At 42.9% G+C, this 22,245-nt stretch overlaps 1 protein-coding gene across 3 annotated transcripts in view; it reads right to left on the reverse strand.

Annotated features, from left to right (window-relative positions):
• Window positions 1-5,580: 5,580 nt before the first annotated feature.
• LOC122425139 (up-regulator of cell proliferation) overlaps window positions 5,581-22,245 on the reverse strand; it is a 36,072-nt gene continuing 19,407 nt past the window's right edge. Inside the window, exons 3-5 of one of the 3 annotated variants that reach the window (XM_043443526.1) lie at window positions 12,191-12,241; window positions 11,936-11,974; window positions 5,581-8,858 (exon numbers count right to left, since the gene is read on the reverse strand). In XM_043443526.1, the coding sequence (XP_043299461.1) occupies window positions 6,265-8,858; window positions 11,936-11,974; window positions 12,191-12,241 (2,684 nt within the window). In that variant the 3' untranslated portion in view covers window positions 5,581-6,264. Of the gene's footprint in view, window positions 8,859-9,659; window positions 9,790-11,935; window positions 11,975-12,190; window positions 12,242-22,245 lie in introns of those variants that run through there. The other 2 variants (XM_043443527.1, XM_043443528.1) reach the window with 2 other exon arrangements.

Genomic DNA, 22,245 nt, shown 5'->3' on the forward strand with positions numbered 1-22,245 from the left:
CTGTTAGGTTGAATCATGTGAAGTTGCCACCGTTTGACCATTTTGACTTAAATCATTCACCCTAATGCTGCTTACAACTGCTGTGGTTTCCAGTGGAGGGGAGGACTAGATTATTATCTGTGTGGAAGGGAAATAGAGGCAAAGGCAAACAGTGAATTGCCTCAGATGACACTGGGGAGGTTTGGAGAGGGACCCTTGGCTTCAGTGCAGTACATTTTCCATGATCAAGTTTCCTCTGACCATTTGGAGCTGGTTTCTCCAAAAAGGGACAGTGTCTTTCATGCCCACTTTACTAAGAAAGTTTTATTTCTAAAATTTTTAACTGTGGCCTCCAGCTGTTCTGCGTATTGAATAAGGGGACAGAATAGGAATGAGATGTTCTTCAATCACAATATTTTTCAAATATAAGAACTTTCAACTTTAACTGAAGGACTTTTTTAAGCTGATAGTATTTTTTTCTTTTAAAAGTTTCCATAAAGTTTGGTAGTTTATATTTTGGTAAATTTTTGAAAAGTGAAAGTTGCTCAGTCGTGTCTGACTCTTTGCGATCCCATGAACTGCAGTCTATGGAATTCTTCAGGCCATAATACTGGAGTGGGTAGACTTTCCCTTCTCCAGGTGACTTTCCCAACCCAGGGATCAAACCCAGGTCTCCCGCATTGCAGGTGGATTATTTACCAGCTGAGCCACAAGAGAAGCATTTTTAAATCTCAAAAGTGGTGAGGAACGTGGGATCTGGTAGATATAGATCAGGTAGAACTACAACTTCCTGGCTTGTCAATTTAGGCAAGTGACTTGACCTTCCTGAGTCTCAGTTTCTCTTATCTATAAAATGAGGACAATGATGGTTGTTGTGAAACTCACCTTGTAAAATGCCTGATGGAGTGAGCAGTTAATAAATATTTTGTTGTTATTGTTGTTGTTGTCTAAATAATAAAGTCTCTGATATCTATATCCTCTTAGAGAAATGAACCAGCCATTGAGGGTTTATGAGAATTCACTGGAATACCACCTTCACCCACGTTTTCCATCGAGGTGACAATGGCCTGGACTTCACAGCAGAAGGCAGTGCTGTCCAGCCGAGCAGGAGCTGTTGTGCTTGGGGTTCAAGTTTTGCCACTCTTCCTTATGCCTGAGAGTCTCCCAAGAATTCCAAACTGATCCAGATCATTTACTACCTTTTGTTTATTATCTTTATTTTATACTGTTGCAATCCTTGTTGCAAAAAGGGATTCAGCTGGTTCCTTGAAAGGGGGTGATGGGGGAGGGGGGGTCACATGAATGTGTTTGCATGATTTAAACAACTTAAAAGTATATTTTAATACATTAGCATGAACTTACATTGTTTTAGATCACCAAGAGAAAAACTTTAGTAGGATATTTATTTTTCTGTAATTTCCATTTAACAAAACACTAACGGTGTTTTTATACACTTTGCTTCTCCCATCAATCCTAGAAAGGAGGCAGTATTGTCCAGGTTTTGCAGATCAGAAGGTGGAAGCTCGGAGACTCCCCTGAGGTTACAGAACTAGCAAAGGGTAGCAGCCTTCTTGTTCCAAAGCATGTGCTCATTCCGTATCTGGGGTTCCACTGCATCACTGAGTAGGGGTGAGTGTTCAGAACCACAGAGGATGGAGGAATGGCCCGTGTGTCTGTGGCTGGGCACAGAGCGCTCCGGACTGGCCCAGGGGGACTCCCTTACTGGGAGTCCAGACCAGAACCCTGGGGAGACAAGGATGTCCAGCTGTTTATCCTCACAGGTGAGCTCCTTTGCTCTCCTCGTGGTAGCCAGGAGGGTCCAGATTCCCCTTTTTACTCTCAGAGCAGCGATTCTCCACCCTGACTGCATATTAGAGTCCACTTGACCCCATACCACAAGGACAGTACTGGGCAGAGTGGTGGCACCTGTCCTCCTGCAGTGCTCCTTAGATAATCCCAATTTACAGCCAAGGCTGAGAAACAGCATCCTCAACTCCAGGTCTATGTGAAAGACCCCCAGAACTTGATCTGTAGAGACCCCGTTGCAGGAAAGGGATATTAGATGATCCTTACAACCCTTTCCTACCACCAGTCTTAGGAGACCATCACAGCTCTTATGCTGAGGGGACTAGAAAAAGGAGGGGGCTTCTGTGTGGTCTGGAGTTTTTTTGAAGATGGTCTGTCCAGTGGGTCCAGTGTAGCCCAAAGGCTCACTTGTATCAAAGGACAGAGCACTGGCTAGGCTGCGGGGTGGCACTGTGTGAGAAGGAGACTGCAGAGCACAGTCCAGCCTAGAACAGTGTTTGTTTCCTGAACTCACAAGCATGCAGCCTCTGGGAGCAGTGTCTCAGGCAGAGACGTCTGCCATCCTGTTGGCTGTGGGGTCATGGAGACAACTCCACTCATGTTGGTTCTCCTCACAAGATGGACTTGTTCTAGTTCAGAACTGCTGATACTTTAAATTTTGTAACCCTATGGTTTTTGTGTCACTCTTGGTAATTCATTTTCTGCTAGTAACCAACCCATTCACTAAGAGAATCCCAGAGGTTCTCACGACCTCTATTCTGTGAACTAAGCTAAACAACCACTGAAATCAAATTAAAGCCGAGTCTTGAATTGTCTTCTCTCTTGCATAGGAAGCTAAAGCAGCCCTAATCCCATGTTTCCCCATGAGCCCCTACCCCTGCCCCTCAACTCTCCTTCTATTGAGGCACAAGAAGAGGGGTTACATCCAAAACTATCATTACTGACCAGCATTGGTATGCTGAGGAAGTCCAGTCTCCCGATGGTGGAACCAATTAGAAACACCCTTTGCTACACTGGTAGCCTAAACTAAAAGGGGTCCTACTTCAGGACCACTTGAAGTAGATGGATAGGCGTGGGCCTCAGATATGAAAGGCATTGAGACATCACTCCCTGGTTCTTAAGATACTGTGCTAGACCTGGACACAAAAAATGGGCTTGATATCCTTTCTTCTGATGGGGAGGGCAGAGAAGGAGACAAGTAAAAGGGGCTTAGATAAGGACCATGACCCCCTTAGGTGATGGAGTGGAGGTGGGGCTGCCGTCAAAGCCATCCTAAAGAAGGGCCAGCCAGGACCAGGGACAGGTGGATGGAGGCCCCAGGCAGACAGTGTAGATGCAGCCATGGAGCCCAGAGTGTGGGCACTGGGGATGCAAGCTGGAAAGTCACAGAAGCCGGAGCAAGACCACCGTGGAGCTCTCTTCTGTGGCTCTGACTTACTGGTGCTTGTAAGGCTGCGTTCTGATGTAATTTTGTTGAAATTTTAGGAACTGAGGATAGGTTTGTAGCGTAAGTCATTTTTTTTTACTACTGACTCAGAAAGAAAGGATTTCTCTTTATTGGGCTAATTCACATCTGAGGAGCTGAGGAGAGCTACCAGATTAGGTTTACACTGGTACAGATTTCTCAACAGTAGCCCTGCTAGACAATATGTTTCAGTAAATCTAAGACCACATCGTTTAGAAGACATTACCATTTAGGAGAAAAGCCTGCAAATTAAGATATCACTGATCAATTACAAGATAAATCCTTTTTGGCCTGTTTAGGCCAACCATGAGGTTGACGGAGAAGGCAGGCAGCTTCCTTTGCATGAGTCTCGGGTACGCAGACTGGGGTAGACACATCTTCAGGTGCCTTACTTGTGTGTGCACACAGACTGGCTCCTCCAAAACCAGCTTTTGTGCACTCACCACAGAGGAGGTGCTAGTAGTGACAGATAAGGCCTAGAGACGTTGAATGACTCTGTTCAAGGGTTATGTAATTAGCAGGAAGCAAGGCCAAGTTCAAAACCAGGCCTTGAGTCCCACATCCTACTTTCTGTCTCCAGGGAATGGGGCAGGTGCTCTTGTGCCCAGTCTTAAAACTCCTAGGCCCGTTTACTCCAAGATCACTGACATGGTTTATGCTTTCACTGAAGTACCTGATACCCTGTGAGCAGTCCACCCACCCGTTCCTTGGAGAGGCTCTCACATCACCAAGCTGGATGCTCCAAAGACATTACTGCCCAGTAGCCCCACAGCAAGTTCCATGACCTCTCAGACCCTAAAGATGTCTTCAGGTCTGATGTAGGGAGGCCTTCTGACTGTGGTGAACCCATGAATGGCTACAGTAGGCTGATGCTTAGTGTTCTGAGCTCCAGGGCCAGGATCACCTGTCTGAGCCGCAGACCCCAATCCCAGCTGTGTCACTAGTTCTGGAAATCTCTTGCTTGGGCCCTAGGGCCACCTCCTCTCTGTACTTTGTGATTTCAGGAAAATGAGGCCTCCAGGTAGTGACCAGGAACTTCTTTCTGTTCTCTGAACTCCTTCTACCAGACTTGGAAAGGAAGCCCTCCAGTCTGGAACCCTTTCTTTAATGGCAGGCTTCTCAGCCCCTGTTCCAGAGCCCCAGGATGCTCCTCCTGCCGCCCCTGAAGTTCAGAATGTGGTCCCTGTGCTCTGGGAGCCTGGCTCTGGATATGTGAAACAGAGGTTAGAGGAAGTGCTGGAACTTGGGGAACCTAGTCTTTTGCTAACAAATTTAGGAAAACCTTATCACTTCTGAGGGCTTCTCTGGTGGCTCAGACAGTAAAGAATCCACCTGCAACATGGGAGACCAGGGTTTGATCCCTGGGTTGGGAAAATCCCCTGGAGAAGGGATAGGCTACCCACTCCAGTATTCTGGCCTGGAGAATTACATGAACTCTACAGTACGTGGGGTCACGAAGAGTCGGACACGACTTTTATGTATCACTTCTGAAACTCAAAAGAGTTCCTAATGCTCAGGCACTACAAATTCATTTCTTCCTGGATCATTATATACACAAATAGTAAGATGTTGGTTCACCTGGAAATACCAAAACCTGTCCTTCTTTTTTCCCTCTTAGAGCCATGAAAACTACCCAGTTGCCTCTCTAGCACTACAGGAATTTCACCCAGGATATTCCTGGGTCCCAAATTCAAGCACTGGAAATCTCTTACAACTGTTGAATATCAACCCGTTCCTTTAAAAATTGATTCAAGCTGTTCCAGCACAGATAAATTCTAGCTGGAAACTCACCAGAGGAGAAACTCCATGTTCTGGCTCATGGTGTCAAGTGGGCCATGGATGATGTCAAGGGTCTGGCCCTGGAGGCATGAAACTGAGATGAAGGGGACGCCCAGGGGCCAGGCTGGGGTTCAGCCCGGAAGCTGTGGAAGTTTGGGGACAACAAGCGGTCACAAGCAGAGGCACAGGGCAGAGGACACCCCCTTCCTCATCAGCTCCTCACCGCCAATGCAGGTGTGTGGGCTGGATGAGCTGCTGAACTGCTCCAGGCCTCCTTTCCTAAAATGGGTAAGGATGGAGCTATCATCACCATCACAGAGTTCCCGTGGAGATATCTGGTTCAGTTTTCTATGAACAGCCTGAAGGCTGGATCTCTGCTTAAAGAAAGGGGACATGATGGCGTTTTAAAAGACGCTCTCCCAGGTGTCCACATTCCAGATGTTCTAGTAAGCGGCCCCCTCAGACAGACACTGTGATCCTCTTTGAAGAAAAAGAGAAATCAAGGCACAGAGAGGAACCTGCCCATTACTTACCACTTGTGCACTCACTAATTTCATTCATTCAACACACATTTATTAAGTGCCTGCAGTGTGTCAGGCTCTGGGGGTACACATGTGGGTCATGTACTCTCAAGGAGCTCACAGGTCTAGGCGAGAGGCAAACGTCTGCACAGGTGAGACACTGCACGTGTTGAGTGTTGTGGCGGAGGTGTGAACAAAGTGCTGTGGACGCAACAGAACCAGCAGGAGCCCTCCCGAGGCAGGGGCAGTCCATACATGCGTGCACAGAGCGGGCACCCCCTCAGTGGGCAGGACCGGGTCGCCCATGCCGACCTAGTGGGAAGGCCTACCTGCGTCCTCAGGGCACCTTCCCGGCCCTACCCTGATTACTGTCTGCCTGGGCTGCAGTTGTCAGGAGCCACTCTCTGCTCCAGAGGCTAATGACAGAGGGTAGAGGTACAAAAGGCAAACCAGCAGGGGCTGCCGAGTTCAGAGACAAAGACTTTACTGCTTGTGTCGATAGCTCCTGCCCCAGGCTGTCATACTCCTGAAAGCATCTCTGAGCTGGTCTGTGAGGTAACTTCCTTCCCTAACACTGTGTAGGCAACTCCAGACCCCAGCCCCGTTTCCACTGTTCTCCCCTCTCAGAAGCTGGGCACAGCCCCACATGGACATGCCCATCAGGACAGGTTGCCCAGAGCAGGCCTCCGGCAGCTGAACTTTCCTTTTGATGACTCACAGCCGTCTTACCAGCTCAATGAGCTGCTGAATGTTTTTATTTTGGTTGGACAGGCCATTCCTGATGTTTTCTAGCAGGCATCGCTTCAGTTCAAAAATGGCTTCACTGTACGCCAAGTTCACAGCGGCCATGGGAGGCACTCCATGCCATAGGCCGGGGATGTGCCAAATGTGCTGCTTCTCAGGGTCCCAAAAGGCCAGGTCAGCCAGCGTCTGGATCCCGTCACCCTGTTTCTCCATTTGTACTGTGGCTCTGCCCACGTCACTGGGCTGGTCCAGGAGCTGCCTCCGCTCTCTTGGCTTGGAGCCAAGGGCAGACACATCATGAAGGTTCTGGTATACAAACTGATAGTTGGGCATGTGCCCTGTTTTTTCCAGCCTCAGAAATGCATGCAGAATAGCTGGTGGAATGTTCCTTGTTTCAGCTAAACTGACCACAGTGACATTGCTCAGCCCCATAATCAAAGTGGCCAGGGAAGCCTCCCGCTCAAACCTCTCCCCTGCCTCGGTCCGGACTCCAGCTATCAAGCCCCCAGAGTCTATTACCAGGATGTGATCACAGCCCAGGTCCTGGCTAAAGCTCTCGGCCACCTTAATGAGCTGCATGAAGGCCCCTCGAGGACCACGGCCCCTTCCTGTGACAAACCGCAGCCCGAACATGGTATTGAGAAGGGTGGACTTGCCCGTGCCTGGCATGCCAAGTGCTGACAGGACGACCAGGCGCGACCTCCTCTCCAGGCGGACGTGTAGCTCCTTCAGGAGCCCTGTGACCCAGCGCAAGGGGGGGCTCAGGGTGTTCCCATCGATCAGCTCCAGGGGAAGCCCCTTCAGCAGCAGCTCCAAGGCCAAGCCTGGGAAGTGGGCAAACCGCCTCTGCCCTGCTGGCAGCTTCCCTGCCTCCACAAGGCAGCTTTCGGCCTCGTAAAACTGTCCCATCTCCCGCAGGAAATGCTCCACCCCCAGGGGCTCAGGCCAGAACGGCTCACTGAAGTCCACGGCCCCACAGTGCTTTGGTCTCAGGGTAAAAATCATCTCTGGAGATGGTCTTGGCCTTGGCTGGGCCACCCGGGCCAGTCCCCACTCCATCCATTTCAGGAAGTACTGCTTCTCCCCCAGGGAGGGGCTGCTGATGCCCGAGATGAACTCCTGGACCCCCCAGGAAGGGTCATGGTCATTCTGCTGCATTCGAAGTTCCAGTAACCGATGCCTCAGCTCAGCCCTGTACTTCTCAGGAGGGTCGCTGGCCCACTGAATCTGGCAGAGCTCCTTCTCCACCTGGGCCGCCTTTCTCCAAAGTTCCCCCTGTAGCCGCAGCTCGTCCCTGCGGTAGGCGTCCAAGTCCTTGATTTTCCTGGTGATCCGCTCCATCCGGTCCTTGGCCCGCTGACACTCCTCACAGTCCTCATCGACCTTCAGCCCCAGCTTGCGGGCTGCGTTCGCCATGTCCTCCACGGACACCCTCCTGCAGGGGGACCGGGTCACATGTGCAACAATGGCGCGGACCCTACGCACGAAGCCCACACTGTCTGTGCTGCTGACCTTCACGAGGACGTGTGAGTGATCCATCTTCAGCACGGGAATTAACCTGTTCAGAAATCTCAGGTTTGTGTTTCGCTTCCCACGGTAGGGACTCAGGATGAAGTAGTATTTTGTGGCCGACCCCTTCATGGAAGACAGCAATTTGTATTCCTTCTTACTGATGTTGTCAGTCAAGATGAATATGGCCGAGGAGATTTCTGTCAAGAGCTTGAACTGCAGCCAGTGAGACCCAATGTCACCTCTCAAGTTTAGGAAGGCCATGGGCTCTGGGAAAATGTCCAAGTCCTCCCTGCCACTGGGCAGAAACCAGGAAATTTCTACCAGCCCATCTGCTATCTCCCGAGGGTTGGTGCCCAAGTTCAGATCCCGATGCCAGAAACAGTCCTGCTGCCTGTGACTAGGGCTGAGCACGTCGTTGAGAAGCTGGGATTTGGAGTTGCTGCTGACCTCCATGCGCACAAAGGCAAAGGCAGGTGCTCGGGACAGGACCATGCTGTCTTCTCTGAAGCTGCCCACCACCCTTGGGGGCTGTGACCCCCATGTCCGCACAGTCCCCCTCATGGCCCACAGCAGAAATGTGTGGTAGTGGTTTTCTGGGTCAGGCAAAATAAGAGGGAGTGCAAACTGGCAGAGAGACATTTTTGACACAATTTCTTGTTGCAGGAAACTATCAGAGGAAAGCAGAAGGGCACAGAGAAGGTCCAAGGGATTCACAGGTGTGTCAGGTGTTGGCAGCTCGGAGAAGGAATAGATGTCTGCTGAGATGTCCTCGGCCGTGTCCCAGTAGATGATCTCCTCTTCCATTTGGCTCTCCTTCTCCACAGGCCTGGTGTCCAGGGGAAGGTCCAGGACCATGGTGGTATTCCTGGCTTCAGCATTGAGGGCCTGCAGCTTCCTGAGAAAATTCCAGGGCAAGTCTTTGGGAGTCTGAGGAGCCCAGTTCTTCATGCTGTCACTGCTGATCTGTAAGGCGTCCTGGAGGCTGAGTTTCTGTGTTTGGTATGTCTCTAGTCCCAAAAGAAACAGCATTTCTTGTAGTCTGCTCCTCTCCTCTGTGGAGAGAAATGAAGATATAATTGCTTACTCTGCATGTCAGGGCACCCAGGTTAGAGGTGGGGAGGGAGATCCCAACTCAGCAGGTAGGAGATGGCCTCCTGCAGAGCAAAATGCAGGCACCCCTAGGCCACCTGAGAACAAGACAAAGGTAGCATCACCCACCCCAGTCCCAAGTGCACCCAGAGAGTGTGTGACATTAGAGATGAAAAAGAAAGGGACATCCAGGGGCTACAATTAAGAATTGGGAGATTTTATATAAAAAGTGTCTTGTTTCTCTTGAAGCCTCCAAGATTTAGCAATGCCAAGCCCAAATTTAATTGGCTAGAGTAAGCAGCTACGCACTTTAGATGTGGAACACGGGCCTCATTCTCTGGCCACACCCCCCTCCCTTCAACATACTCCTGTGCTTCTGGCCCAGCAGTGGATTCCCTCACACTGTCACCAGGAATTTTCCACAGTGGACACAATCACTGATTCACTGTGGTTTTCTGGTTGATGTTCTTTTCTGTCTACAAATTGGAAATTTCATAAAGGAAACAGGGAGTTACTCTTGGGTACAGAGTAATAGAAATCACTTTTAAATAACATTGCTCCAAACCTGAAGCCAGTAGTATGGTTCTAAATTTTCACTGTATTAAAATATTTTGTAGAGATTCTAAGTCTGTACTTATTTGTTCAGATTTTCAGCCATAACATCCAATAGAGTATGAATTCTTACAAGCACTAGACGCTCAGAACAGTAATGCCACCTGCAAAGGTTTCCTCTGCCATCCCTGTTCTTGGCCACAGCATCTTACCAATTTTCATTGCATATAATTTACTGCATATAATTTTTTCAGTCGCCAAGTCGTGTCCAACTCTTCGTGACCCCATGGACTGCAGCACACCAGGCTTCCATGTACCTCACCATCTCCTGGAGTTTGCCCAAGTTCATGTCCATTGCATCAATGATGTCATAGAACCATCTCATCCTCTGTTACTACTTCTCCTCCTGCCCTCAATCTTTCCCAGAATCAGGGTCTTTTCCAATGAATCAGCTGTTCGCATCAGGTGGCCAAAGTACTGGAGCTTTAGCTTCAACATCAATCCTTCTAATGAGTATTTGTGGTTGATTTCCTAGAAGATTGACTGGTTTGATCTCTTTGCTTGAGAGCCCAGAGGACTCTCAAGAGTTTTCTCTAGCACCACAGTTCAAAAGCATCAATTCTTCAGTGTTCTGCCTTCTTTATGGTCCAGCTCTCACAACCGTTCATGACTACTGGAAAGACCACAGCCTTGACTATATGGATCTTTGTCGGCAAAGTGATGTCTTTGCTTTTTAACACACTGTCTAGGTTTGCCATAGCTTTCCTGCCAAGAAGCAGTCGTCTTCTAATGTCGTGGCTGCAGTCACCATCCGCAGTGATTTTAGAGCCCAAGAAGAGGAAATCTGTCACTGCTCCCACTTTTTCCCCTTCTATTTGCCATGAAGTGATGGGGCCAGATGCCATGATCTTAGTTTTTTTAACATTGAGTTTTAAGTCAAATTTTTCACTCTCCTCCTTCATCCTCATCAAGAGGCTCTTTAGCTCCTCTTCGCTTTCTGCCATTGGTATCATCTGCATATCCGAGGTTGTTCATGTTTCTCCCAGCAATCTTGGTTCCAGCTTGTAATTCATCCAGCTCAGCATTTCACATGACGTGCCCTGTGTATAAGTTAAATAAACAAGGTGACAATAAACAGCCTTGCGTACTCCTTTCTCAATCCTGAACCAGTCAGTTGTTCCATGTCTGGTTCTAACTGTTGCTTCTTGAGACATACAGGTTTCTCAGGAGACAGGTCTGGTATTCCCATCTCTTTTAAGAGCTTTCCATAGTTTGTTATGATCCACACAGTCAAAGGCTTTAGTGTAGTCAATGAAACAGACGTAGATGTTTTTCTGGAAATTCCCTCTATGATCCAGTGAATGTTGGCAATTTGATCTCTGGTTCCTGCCTTTTCTAAACCCAGCTTGGACATCTAGAAGTTCTCTGTTCATGTAATGCTGAAGTTTAGCATGCAAGATTTGGAACATAACCTTACTAGCCGGGGACATGAGTGCAATTGTCCAGTGACTTCAACATTCTTTAGTATTGCCTTCTTGGGGATTGGGATGAGGATTGACCTTTTCCAGTCCTATGGCCATTGCTGGGTTTTCCAAATTTGCTGACATATTGAGTGCAGCATTTTGATAGCACTGCACATAATTAGAAAACTTTAAATGTTAAATATATTACCAAAACAAATAAACACAAATCCTGCTGAGCTCTAGGATTCTCTCCATTCTTTTCTCAAAAGAGGAAGCTACGCCTATGATGCTACCTTAGGTGCTGACAGAAACCACAGGAGGAAGTACAGGTGACCAACCTTCTTCTTGTTTCCCAGTAAGTTATATGATGGGATCAGGACCATGCCTGGGTGAAGAGCAGGACTCAAAGCACTCATTCCCCTGTAGGGATCCACTTGCTGCCTAATGTCTCTCTTCAGAAGCTCAACCCTCCACAGGGGCTAACTGGCCATGCTATCATCCCAGAGAGTCAAGAGCTGGCAAACTTGTTGCAGAAACAAAAGAAATCCATCATATAAGTAACTTAGGTTTTTCTGATTATTGCCTGAATGAAACAAGGGACATTGTTTTTCTTATCCATACATAGAATAATTTTTTTAAGTAGCATGGTAGCTAAATGTGACAGGGAAAGCCAGAGCAAACAAACCTATTAATGTGTACATCCATGCCCAGTCCATGACCCTTGGCAGATCTATAAATGAAACCACTGGATCAGATGAATGACTCCCAAACTTGGATATGCTTTAGGATCACTTTGGGAACTTCTTAAAATTAAGATTTTTGAGCTTTACGTCCAAATACGCAAATTGATTGTGTTACTCTATACGGTAACAGCTCCCCAGGGTTTGTTTTTCTGGCAGTATTATTAATGGCACATAAAGGATTAATGGACTAGCAGTGATTCTGATGCAGTCAGGGGTTGAAACTACCAGCCCAGAAAATGTTTTCCATCAATAAGACAGACAGAGCAGAGAGAAGAAACATACCTATTGGAAAGTCACTATCCTGAGCTTCATTTGGACCCTCTAAAAAAAGCAAAGGAAAATGAAATATCAATCAAATCAGGGAGCTTGAATTGACACATATTAACTTAGGCTAAACTCAGAACCCCCATTCTTTCTTACTAAGGTAGTAACTTCTCCCAATTGTTCAAAATCTAAAATCCCAGTTATTTTTTTCACTTTGCCCATTCCTTATCTCTTTCCCTAATCCAGTCTGTTGCCAAATCCTGTAATTTCTACCTCCATAATGAAATTCGCAGTCATCTCCTTCCATTTCTCTCCATTCCAAATCTGGAAGAAAAAAAACATATATACACATTTAGTTTCATCAGCAAGTTAGGACCTTTCTACCAGAAAATTCAAGTGAAAATATAATGTTTAAGATCACCAGCCCAGGTTGGATGCATGAGACAAGTGCTCGGGCCTGGTGCACTGGGAAGACCCAGAGGTGGAGATCGGGTGGAGAGGGAGGTGGGAGGGGGGATCGGGATGGGGAATACATGTAACTCCATGGCTGATTCATGTCAATGTATGACAAAAACCACTGCAATATTGTAAAGTAATTAGCTTCCAACTAATAAAAATAAATGGAAAAAATAATAATTTATAAAAAAAAGATACAACGTTTATTTTTAGTACTATTATTGGTTTCCGTTTTTCCTATGTAAGTTTCATCTGCTTACAACCCCAAATATGACACAAAGTAGTAATAACCACACACACAAGATAATGATTTGCTCTAGGATTACCAGTCCATCCTAAAGGAGATCAGTCCTGAATGTTCACTGGAAGGACTGATGTTGAAGCTGAAACTCCAATACTTTGCCCACCTGATGCGAAGAGCTGACTCATTTGAAAAGACCCTGATGCCTGCAAAGATTGAGGGCAGGAGGAAAAGGGGATGACAGAGGATGAGATGGTTGGATGGCATCACTGACTCGATGGACATGCGTTTGGGTGGACTCCAGGAGTTGGTGATGGACCGGGAAGCCTGGTGTGCTGCGGTCCATGGGGTTGCAAAGAGTCAGACATGACTGAGTGACTGAACTGAACTGAACTGAACTGAACTGATATTCCTTGTAAAATTTACTAAATTTTGTGAAAATAAAATATAAAAAAAAACTTCATGAAACTTACATAGATTAATCTTTGATTTTAGAAACTATTAAAATATAAGTTGATATAAATTCTCTGGTTCAGTTTCAAGATTACCTTCCACAAACTTTTTTTATTCTAGCCTAAGGAGTTTTTGTTATCACTTAAAATGACGCACATATATGGGGGGAGGGCATAGAGTGGGGAATAATTATAACTTACAAGTAAATTGGTAATTATTCCAAGTCTCTAACAGCATAATATATTCATCAATACAAAATAATTTTAATTACTGAATTATTTAATTTAGTGCTATTTGGATATTTACATTGGGAAAAAAGACATTAAAACTCTAGATTTGCTAGCAAAAGTAGAATAGTTGGAGCAAGACTTCTCTGTACATATTTTTATTGTTTTGATTTTTGATCCAAGTAATAGTATCACCTATTTCAAAATTATAATTGTATCTTTAAAATATTATGAATCAGGAAAAGATACTGACATTTTTAGACTTATTAATTCTCTCATGATTTCTATATAATCAGATAAACATGACAATTCAGTCTTCTTTAACTTAAGAGAAGACATGAAGAGCTGGAAAGAGAAAAACAGAGAAAAAGGACAGGAGATTTGAAGAACATGAGCATATTAGAGAAGACACAAATGAATCACATAGATTGAACTGCACTGTTGAGGAGTCAAATTATTCACAGTGGACAAAAGACAACAGAAGAATTTTTGCAAGGAACCCAAAATGCATTCTGAGAAAGTACAATGGTTCAAGGTGAGAACAGGACGCTTAGGGAAGCCTGAGACGGGGTCAAGCCTGAGACAGTAGTTTTGAGCTGGAAGCAAGGAATAAACTTTAGACCCAGAGAAGACAGGGCATGCTTTACTACTAATGGGAGACAGCTTTGATTTGGAACAGGGAGCTAATAGGTGGATGAAGGCAAGGATGCACAAAGTGGCCAAAGGTCAGGCTATCAAACTAAGGAATCGCTGATGCGGGGTGTTAAGAGCCTAAAGTTTCAGGAGCAGAGAACTCTGGAAGTCAAAATAAACATTGGTCACTAGCAGACTGCAGGAGGGCTTCAGACAAGGACACAAGTCAGCAGCAAATACAGGAGGCCAGCAGTGGTTTGGTCCTGTGGGCCAAAGTCTCCACTCTATTTTCTGCTGGACAAGAACTGATCAGGATGGGGCAGGCTTTGGTCCCAAACCTGTGGGGTTGCTGGGCTCAAATGGAACATAAGGAGCAGAATGTGGGCAGGATCCACTTGAAATGAACTCTAAGTGGGGCAATTAAAATCATTCACAACCATCAAATTGAATGACTCTTTTTCAGTTATTAAAGTAGCCAGTACTCACACTAGAGTTTTTCATCAAATTTTGGAATATTTGTTATATTTGACACCGGGGGTTGTTTGTGTTAAGAAGGAGCTATGGACACCTACATGCACAAGAAAGAGGTTGAACTCCTACCTCACACCATATATAAAAATTAACTCAAAAGGTATCAGTGACCTAAATATGAGCTAAACCCATAAAACTCTTAGAGTAAGACATGAGGAAGGGTAAATCTTCATAGCCTTGAATTTGGTAATGAATTCTTAGGTATAACACCAAAAGTACAGGCCACAAAAAATACATAAACTGGACTTCATCAAAGTAAAATTCTGCATCCATCAAAGAACATTCTCAAGAAAGTGAAAGACAACCTATGAATGTGGAAAATATGTGCAAACCATATGTGATTGGATCTAGTATCTGGACTATGTAAACAAGTACAACTTCACAATAGAAAAGAAAAAAAAAAACTCAATTGAAAACTGGAATATTCAAAGAACTTGAATAGACATTTCTCCAAAATAATATACAAATGGTCAGATGCATATAAAATGATGCTCCACATCATCAGTCACTAGGGAAACCAAATCAAAACCACAGCGAGATAGCACTGCAACCTGTTAGGATGGCGATTTTAAAAAAAGGATGGAGAATAGCAAGCATGGACAGGATGGGGGAAACCGGAACCCTTGTACATTTCCGGCAGGACTTTAAGCGGTGCAGCTGTTGGGAAAACAATTTGGCTGTTCCTCAAACAGTTAAACACAGAATTACCAATTGACTCACTTATTCCACTCTGAGGTATATGCCTAGAAGAACTTAAAACAGGGACTCAAACAACTACATGTATATGCATGTTCATAGCGTGATTATTCACAATAGCCAAAAGGTGGAAACCAAATAGCCAAATGTCCACTGACAGATGTATAGATAAACAAAACATGGTCTATCCATACAATAGAATATAATTCAAGCCTAGGGAAAACTGGTCAACCACTTGTAAAAGAATGAAACTAGAACACTTTCTAACACCATACACAAAAATAAACTCAAAATGGATTAAAGATCTAAATGTAAGACCAGAAACTATAAAACTCCTAGAGGAGAACATAGGCAAAACACTCTCCAACATAAATCACAGCAAGATCCTCTATGACCCACCTCCCAGAATATTGGAAATAAAAGCAAAACTAAACAAATGGGACCTAATGAAACTTAAAAGCTTTTGCACTACAAAGGAAACTATAAGCAAGGTGAAAAGACAGCCCTCAGATTGGGAGAAAATAATAGCAAATGAAGAAACAGACAAAGGATTAATCTCAAAAATATACAAGCAACTCCTGCAGCTCAATTCCAGAAAAATAAATGACCCAATCAAAAAATGGGACAAAGAACTAAACAGACATTTCTCCAAAGAAGACATACAGATGGCTAACAAACACATGAAAAGATGCTCAACATCACTCATTATCAGAGAAATGCAAATCAAAAACACAATGAGGTACACGCCAGTCAGGATGGCTGCTATCCAAAAGTCTACAAGCAATAAATGCTGGAGAGGGTGTGGAGAAAAGGGAACCCTCTTACACTGTTGGTGGGAATGCAAACTAGTACAGCCGCTATGGAAAACAGTGTGGAGATCTCTTAAAAAACTGGAAATAGAACTGCCATATGACCCAGCAATCCCACTTCTGGGCATACACACTGAGGAAACCAGATCTGAAAGAGACACGTGCACCCCAATGTTCATCGCAGCACTGTTTATAATAGCCAGGACATGGAAGCAACCTAGATGCCCATCAGCAGATGAATGGATAAGGAAGCTGTGGTACATATACACCATGGAATATTACTCAGCTGTTAAAAAGAACTCATTTGAATCAGTTCTAATGAGATGGATGAAACTGGAGCCCATTATACAGAGTGAAGTAAGCCAGAAAGATAAAGAACATTACAGCATACTAACACATATATATGGAATTTAGAAAGATGGTAACGATAACCCCATATGCAAAACAGAAAAAGAGACACAGAAATACAGAACAGACTTTTGAACTCTGTGGGAGAAGGTGAGGGTGGGATGTTTCAAAAGAACAGCATGTATACTATCTATGGTGAAACAGATCACCAGCCCAGGTGGGATGCATGAGACAAGTGCTCGGGCCTGGTGCACTGGGAAGACCCAGAGGAATCGGGTGGAGAGGGAGGTTGGAGGGGGGATCGGGATGGGGAATACGTGCAAATCTATGGCTGATTCATATCAATGTATGACAAAACCCACTGAAATGTTGTGAAGTAATTAGCCTCCAACTAATAAAAAAAATTAAAAAAAAAAAACAATAGAATATAATTCAAGCCTAAAAAAGAACAACATGGAGGAACTCCAAAACACTATGCTAGGTGAAAAAAAATAAACACAAAAGGGCACATATTGTAAGACTTCATTTATAGGAAAATATTTAACATAAATATAAACAAAGACTTAACACAGACTGGTGGTCCAGTCTGGAAATTGGGAGAAGAGATGGGAGAAACTGCATAAGGGATAGAGAGTTTTACTTTCAAGTGATGGAAATGTTTTGGAAATCACCTAGATAAGAAGTGGTGATTTCATAAGTTTATGAATGTACTAAATGTCATAGAATTGTTCACCATAAAACGCTTTTCTCCCCCAGTATTTTTCCGTTTTTAAAAATTGTGTTAAAATACATGTAACATAAAATTTACTATCTTTTTTTGGGTGGAGGGGGGGGCATGCCACATGGCTTGCAGGATCTTAGTTTCCAGACCAGGGAGTGAACCCAGACCCTGGGAAGTGAAAGCGCAAAGTCCTAACCACTGGACCACCAGGGAATTCCCTGAAACATGTTTAAATGTACAGATCAGTGGCATTATATATTTTCTGACTTTATGCTTTTGACTACTCTAACTCACATAACTACACTCATACATTATTTGTCTTTTTGTGACTATTTCACTTAGCATAATGTTCTCAAAGTTCATCCTTGTTGTTGCATAATGTAGAATTTGCTTCCTTTTAAAATCTGAGTAATATTCCATTGTATGTATACACCATATTTTGATAATCCATTCATCCATTGATGGACACTTATGTTGCTTCCATGTTTTAATTATTGTGAATAATGATGCTATGAACCTGGATGTACAAATATCTCTTTGAGAACTTGTTTTTTATTCTTTTGTGTATACACCCAGAAGGGGAATTACTAGATCATATGGTAGTTCTATTTTTAATTTTGTGAGGAGCCCCCATACTGTTTTCTGGGCTCAGTGGTGAAGAATTCACCTGTGATGCAGAAGATGCAGGAGACGAGGGTTCGATCCCTGGGTCAGGAAGATCCCCTGGAGGAGGGCATGGCAACCCACTCCAGTATTCTTGCCTGGAGAATCCTATGGACAAGGAGCCTGGAGGCTACAGTCCACAGGATTGCAAAGACTCAGACAAGACTGAAGTGACTGAGCATGCATGGACACATACAGTTTTTCACAGTGGTTTCACCATTTTACATTTCCAGCAACACTGCACAAGGGTTCCAATTTCTCCACATCTTTGCCAACACATGTTCTTCTCTTTTTTTGTTATACTAGCCATCCTAATGGATGTGAGATTGTATCTCATTGTAGTTTCGATTTGCATTTTCCTAATAATTAGTGATGTAGAGCATCCTTCAGAGTCCTTATTGTCCATTTGTATATCTTCTTTGGAGAGATATCTTTTCAAGGACTTTGTCCAAGTTTGAATCAGGTTGTTTTTTATCACTGAGTTTAAGGAGTTCTCTATATATTCTGACAGTAATCCCTTATCAGATGTTTGACTGCAAGCGTTTTCTCCCCTCCGCGTGTTGACGTTAATCCTCTGTGTGCGCATGCGCAGTCACTTCAGTCCTATCTGACTCTTTGTGATTCTATGGACTAGCCTGCCAGGTTCCTCAGTCCAGGCGACTCTCCAGGCAAGATTACGGAAGTGGGTTGCCTTGCTTTTCTCCAGGGGATTTTCCAGACCCAGGGATCAAACCTGCATTTCCTATGTTACACACGGACTCTTTACTGACTGAGTTACCAGGGGAGCCTTATACTCTATGGATAGTGTCTTTTCCCCCAAAACTTTACACTTTTAATTTTGTATTGGGGTATAGCCAATTAACAATGTGGTGGCACTTTTAGGTGGACAGAAGGGCCTCCGCCATACACATACATGTATCCATTCTCCCCCAGGTGGATATTGTCTTTTTTAAAATATATATATATATATATATATATTAATTGATGTATAGTTGACTCACATTTTCTCAGGAGCACAGCAAGGTTATACAAATACACATATATCATTTTTGAAATTATTTTCCATCATAGGTTATTACAAGATATTGACTATGGTTCCCTACCCTATACAGTAAACCTTTGTTGCTTGTTGCCTATCTATTTTTTAATTAGAAATCTATCATTCTATTCATATTAAGTCAAACAACTGGAATCAGAATGTCATAATTTTTAGTTAGCAAAAATTCATAAGTTTTCTAAAATATATATTATACATTTTTATATGTACTAATACAAAAGCTTTTCTGGTACATTTGATAAAGGATTGAGAAAGAACATAAAAAAAAAAAGGATGGAGAAACTGGGGAACATAAACTAAATGAAATGTGAGCACTGAATGTGAAATAGAAAAAGTGAAACAAACAAGCCAAAAGTAAAAGGTCATCATATAGTCCAAATGTTCGTAAACATAACTGCTCATTAGAAACATATCTGGAGCTCTGGAGAAAAAAAAGCAATACCTGAGCAATTTTTTTCAAAAAATTTCAAGATAATTCTGATATGCATCTGGATTTTTAAAAGTGATTACCAGTTTTTCTATTAGATTCTAGTTTGGGTGATATAGAGCTCTTTTATTTTTCTGTTGACCAATCATGATACAATGGTATTAACTGAGTAAAAGTTACAAAATCACAATAGTAAAAGATGTTTATCAGTTTTCACAATCAATAGCTAGATCAAAAAGAAAAAGATAATTACAATTGCAAGCCATAATGGGAACATGATCAACTTAACAATATAAAATAATTACATACGATTTGGGGTGGGGTGGTAAGTGGAAGTGCATACACGCATATGTTTTCATCCCCCCAGCCAGTCTATGTCTTTTGGTTGGTGCATTTAATCCATTTACATTTAAGGTAATTATAGATATGTATGATCCTATTACTGTTTTCTTAGTTGTTTTGGGTTTATTTTCTGTAGGTCTTTTCCTACTCTTGTGCTTCCTGCCTAAAGAAGTGTCTTTAGCATTTGTTGTAAAGCTGGTTTGGTGGTGCTGAATTCTCTTTTGCTTGTCTGGAAAGCTTTTGATTTCTCCATTAAATCTGAAGGACAGTCTTGCTGGGTAGAGTAAGTATTCTTGGTTGTAGGTTCTTCCCTTTCACCAGTTTGAATAAATCATGCCATTCCCTTCTGGCTCATAGAGTTTCTGTTTAGAAATCAGCTGATAGCCTGATGGGAGTTCCCCATATGTTACTTGTTGTTTTTCCCTTGTTGTTTTTAATATTTTGTCTTGTCTTTAACTTTCATCAGTTTGATTAGTCTGTGTCTTGGCGTGTTCCTCCTTGGGTTTTTACTTGCTAGGACTCTGTGCTTCCTGGACTTGGTTGACTATTTCCTTTCCCATCTTTGGGACGTTTTCAGCTATCATCTCTTCAGATGTTTTCCCAGGTCCTTTCTCTTTCTTTCTGTGCCCCTCTTACTGTCTCACTGCAGCTTCTTGTTTGTCTTTGGACATGCAGTATCTTTTTTTGGTGGTTTCCAGCATCCTCCTGTTGATGGTTGTTCAACAGCTAGTTGCAATTTTGGTGCTTTCATGGGAGGAGATACACGCACATCCTTCTACTCCACCATCTTGAACGGGAATCTATTTAGTTTTCTATTCTCTATTTCATTGATCTCTGCTCTAATCATTTATTATTTCTTTCTTTGTGTGACCTTTGCATTTAGCTTGTTTTTCTTTTCCTGTTACAGCTTAAAGTTGTAAAGTTAGTCTCTTTATATGTGAAGTTTCCTGTTTTTAACATGAGCATTTATAAGTTTCCCCTTAGTACCACTTTGGATGCAGTCTATAAGTGTTAATATGATGTGTTTATATTTTCATTCATGTCTTAACTATTTTTTTAATTTCTTTGTGATTTTGTCTTCGATCCATTGGTTGTTTGAAAGGACATTGTCAGGTCTCCAAAATTTTGTGAATTCTCCAGGTTATGTTATTTCTAACTTTATCTCACCATGGTCAAAGAAGATACTTTGTATGATATCTATCTTTTAGAAACCACTGACACTTACTTTGTGGCCCTATATATGGTCTGCCCAGGAAAATATCCTATGTCCAGTTGAGAAGAATGTGTATATTGTTGTTGTTGCTGGCCGGGGCGGGCGGTTGTTCTGCATATGTCTCTTAGATCTAGTAGGTTTATTGTGTCGTTGAAGGCCTCTATTTCCTCACTCAGCTTCTGTCTGGTTGTTCTATCCATTATTCTGAGTGGGGTATTGGAATCCACAACTATTACTGTAGAACCGTCTATTTTCTCCTTCAGTTCTCTCGGTTTTTGCTTTTTATATTTTGATGGCCTGACATTACATAAATGCTTATAATTGTTATATCTTCTTTCTGTATTGAAATGTTTGTTAAAATGTAATGTCCTTCCTGTCTCTTTGAGTTGTTTTTTACTTAAAGTCTATTTCATCTGAAATTAGTATAGCCACTGCAGTTCTCTTTTGATAATTATTTGCACAAAATATCTTTCTCCATCTTTTTACTTTTACAAGTTGTCTTTGAATCTCAAAAGTGAGTCTCTTATAAACAGCTTATAATTGGGTCATGTGTTTTTATCAATTCTGCCAATTTCTGTTTTTTGATGGGAGAGTTTAATCTACTTACATTTAAATTACTGATAAGGAGGCACTTATTTCTGCCACTGTGCTATATCTTTTAGTCCCTCATTTCCTGCATTCCTTTCTTCTTTTGTGTCTATTTATTTTTTGGTAGTGAAATGTTTAAATTCCTTCTTGATTCCCTTTTGTGTATATTCTATAACAATTTCCTTTGTGGTTGCCATGGGGATTACATTTAGTCTCCTAAGGTTATAACATTCTAATTTGAATTTATACTAATTTAATGTCAACAACATATGCTCTAATTGTTTACATGCTGTAAAACCAAAAACCCCTTTTGCTTTTTGATATCACAAAATTACATCTTTATATAATGTGTGCCCCTAAACATAAACTAACAACTCTTCAAATGTATTAGTCTCCTAAATTACATACAGAACAAGATTTGGAATTACAAATCAATGTTACAGTAATGCTAGTTATTACATTAATTTTTAATTTAAATATATTGGTCTCTTACATAACATAGACAAAAAAATAGTGCAGTTACAAACAACTGTTACAATAATACTAGCTATATAATTGCCCATGTTTCTACCTTACTGAGATCTTTATTTCTCATACAGCATAAGGTTACTGTCTAATGTCCTTTCTCTTTGCAGCACTCCCTTAAGTATTTCTTCCAGGGATAACTAGTGGTCACAAACTCCCTCAGCTTTTGTTCATCAGGGAATGTCTTGATTTCTCCCTCATTTCTGAAGCACAGTTTTGCTGGATATATGAATCCCGGTTGACAGTTTTTTTAAGCACTTTGACTGTATCTTCTGGCCTCCAAAGTTTCTAATGAGAAATCTGCAGATTATCTCTTTGAAAATCACTTGTAGTGACTTGCTTATCACTTGCTGCTTTCAAGATTTCTTCTTTTTCTTTGTGTTATGTGTCTTGGTGTA

Source organism: Cervus canadensis, chromosome 22 (assembly GCF_019320065.1).
Source record: "Cervus canadensis isolate Bull #8, Minnesota chromosome 22, ASM1932006v1, whole genome shotgun sequence".
Classification (NCBI taxonomy): Eukaryota; Metazoa; Chordata; class Mammalia; order Artiodactyla; family Cervidae; genus Cervus; species Cervus canadensis.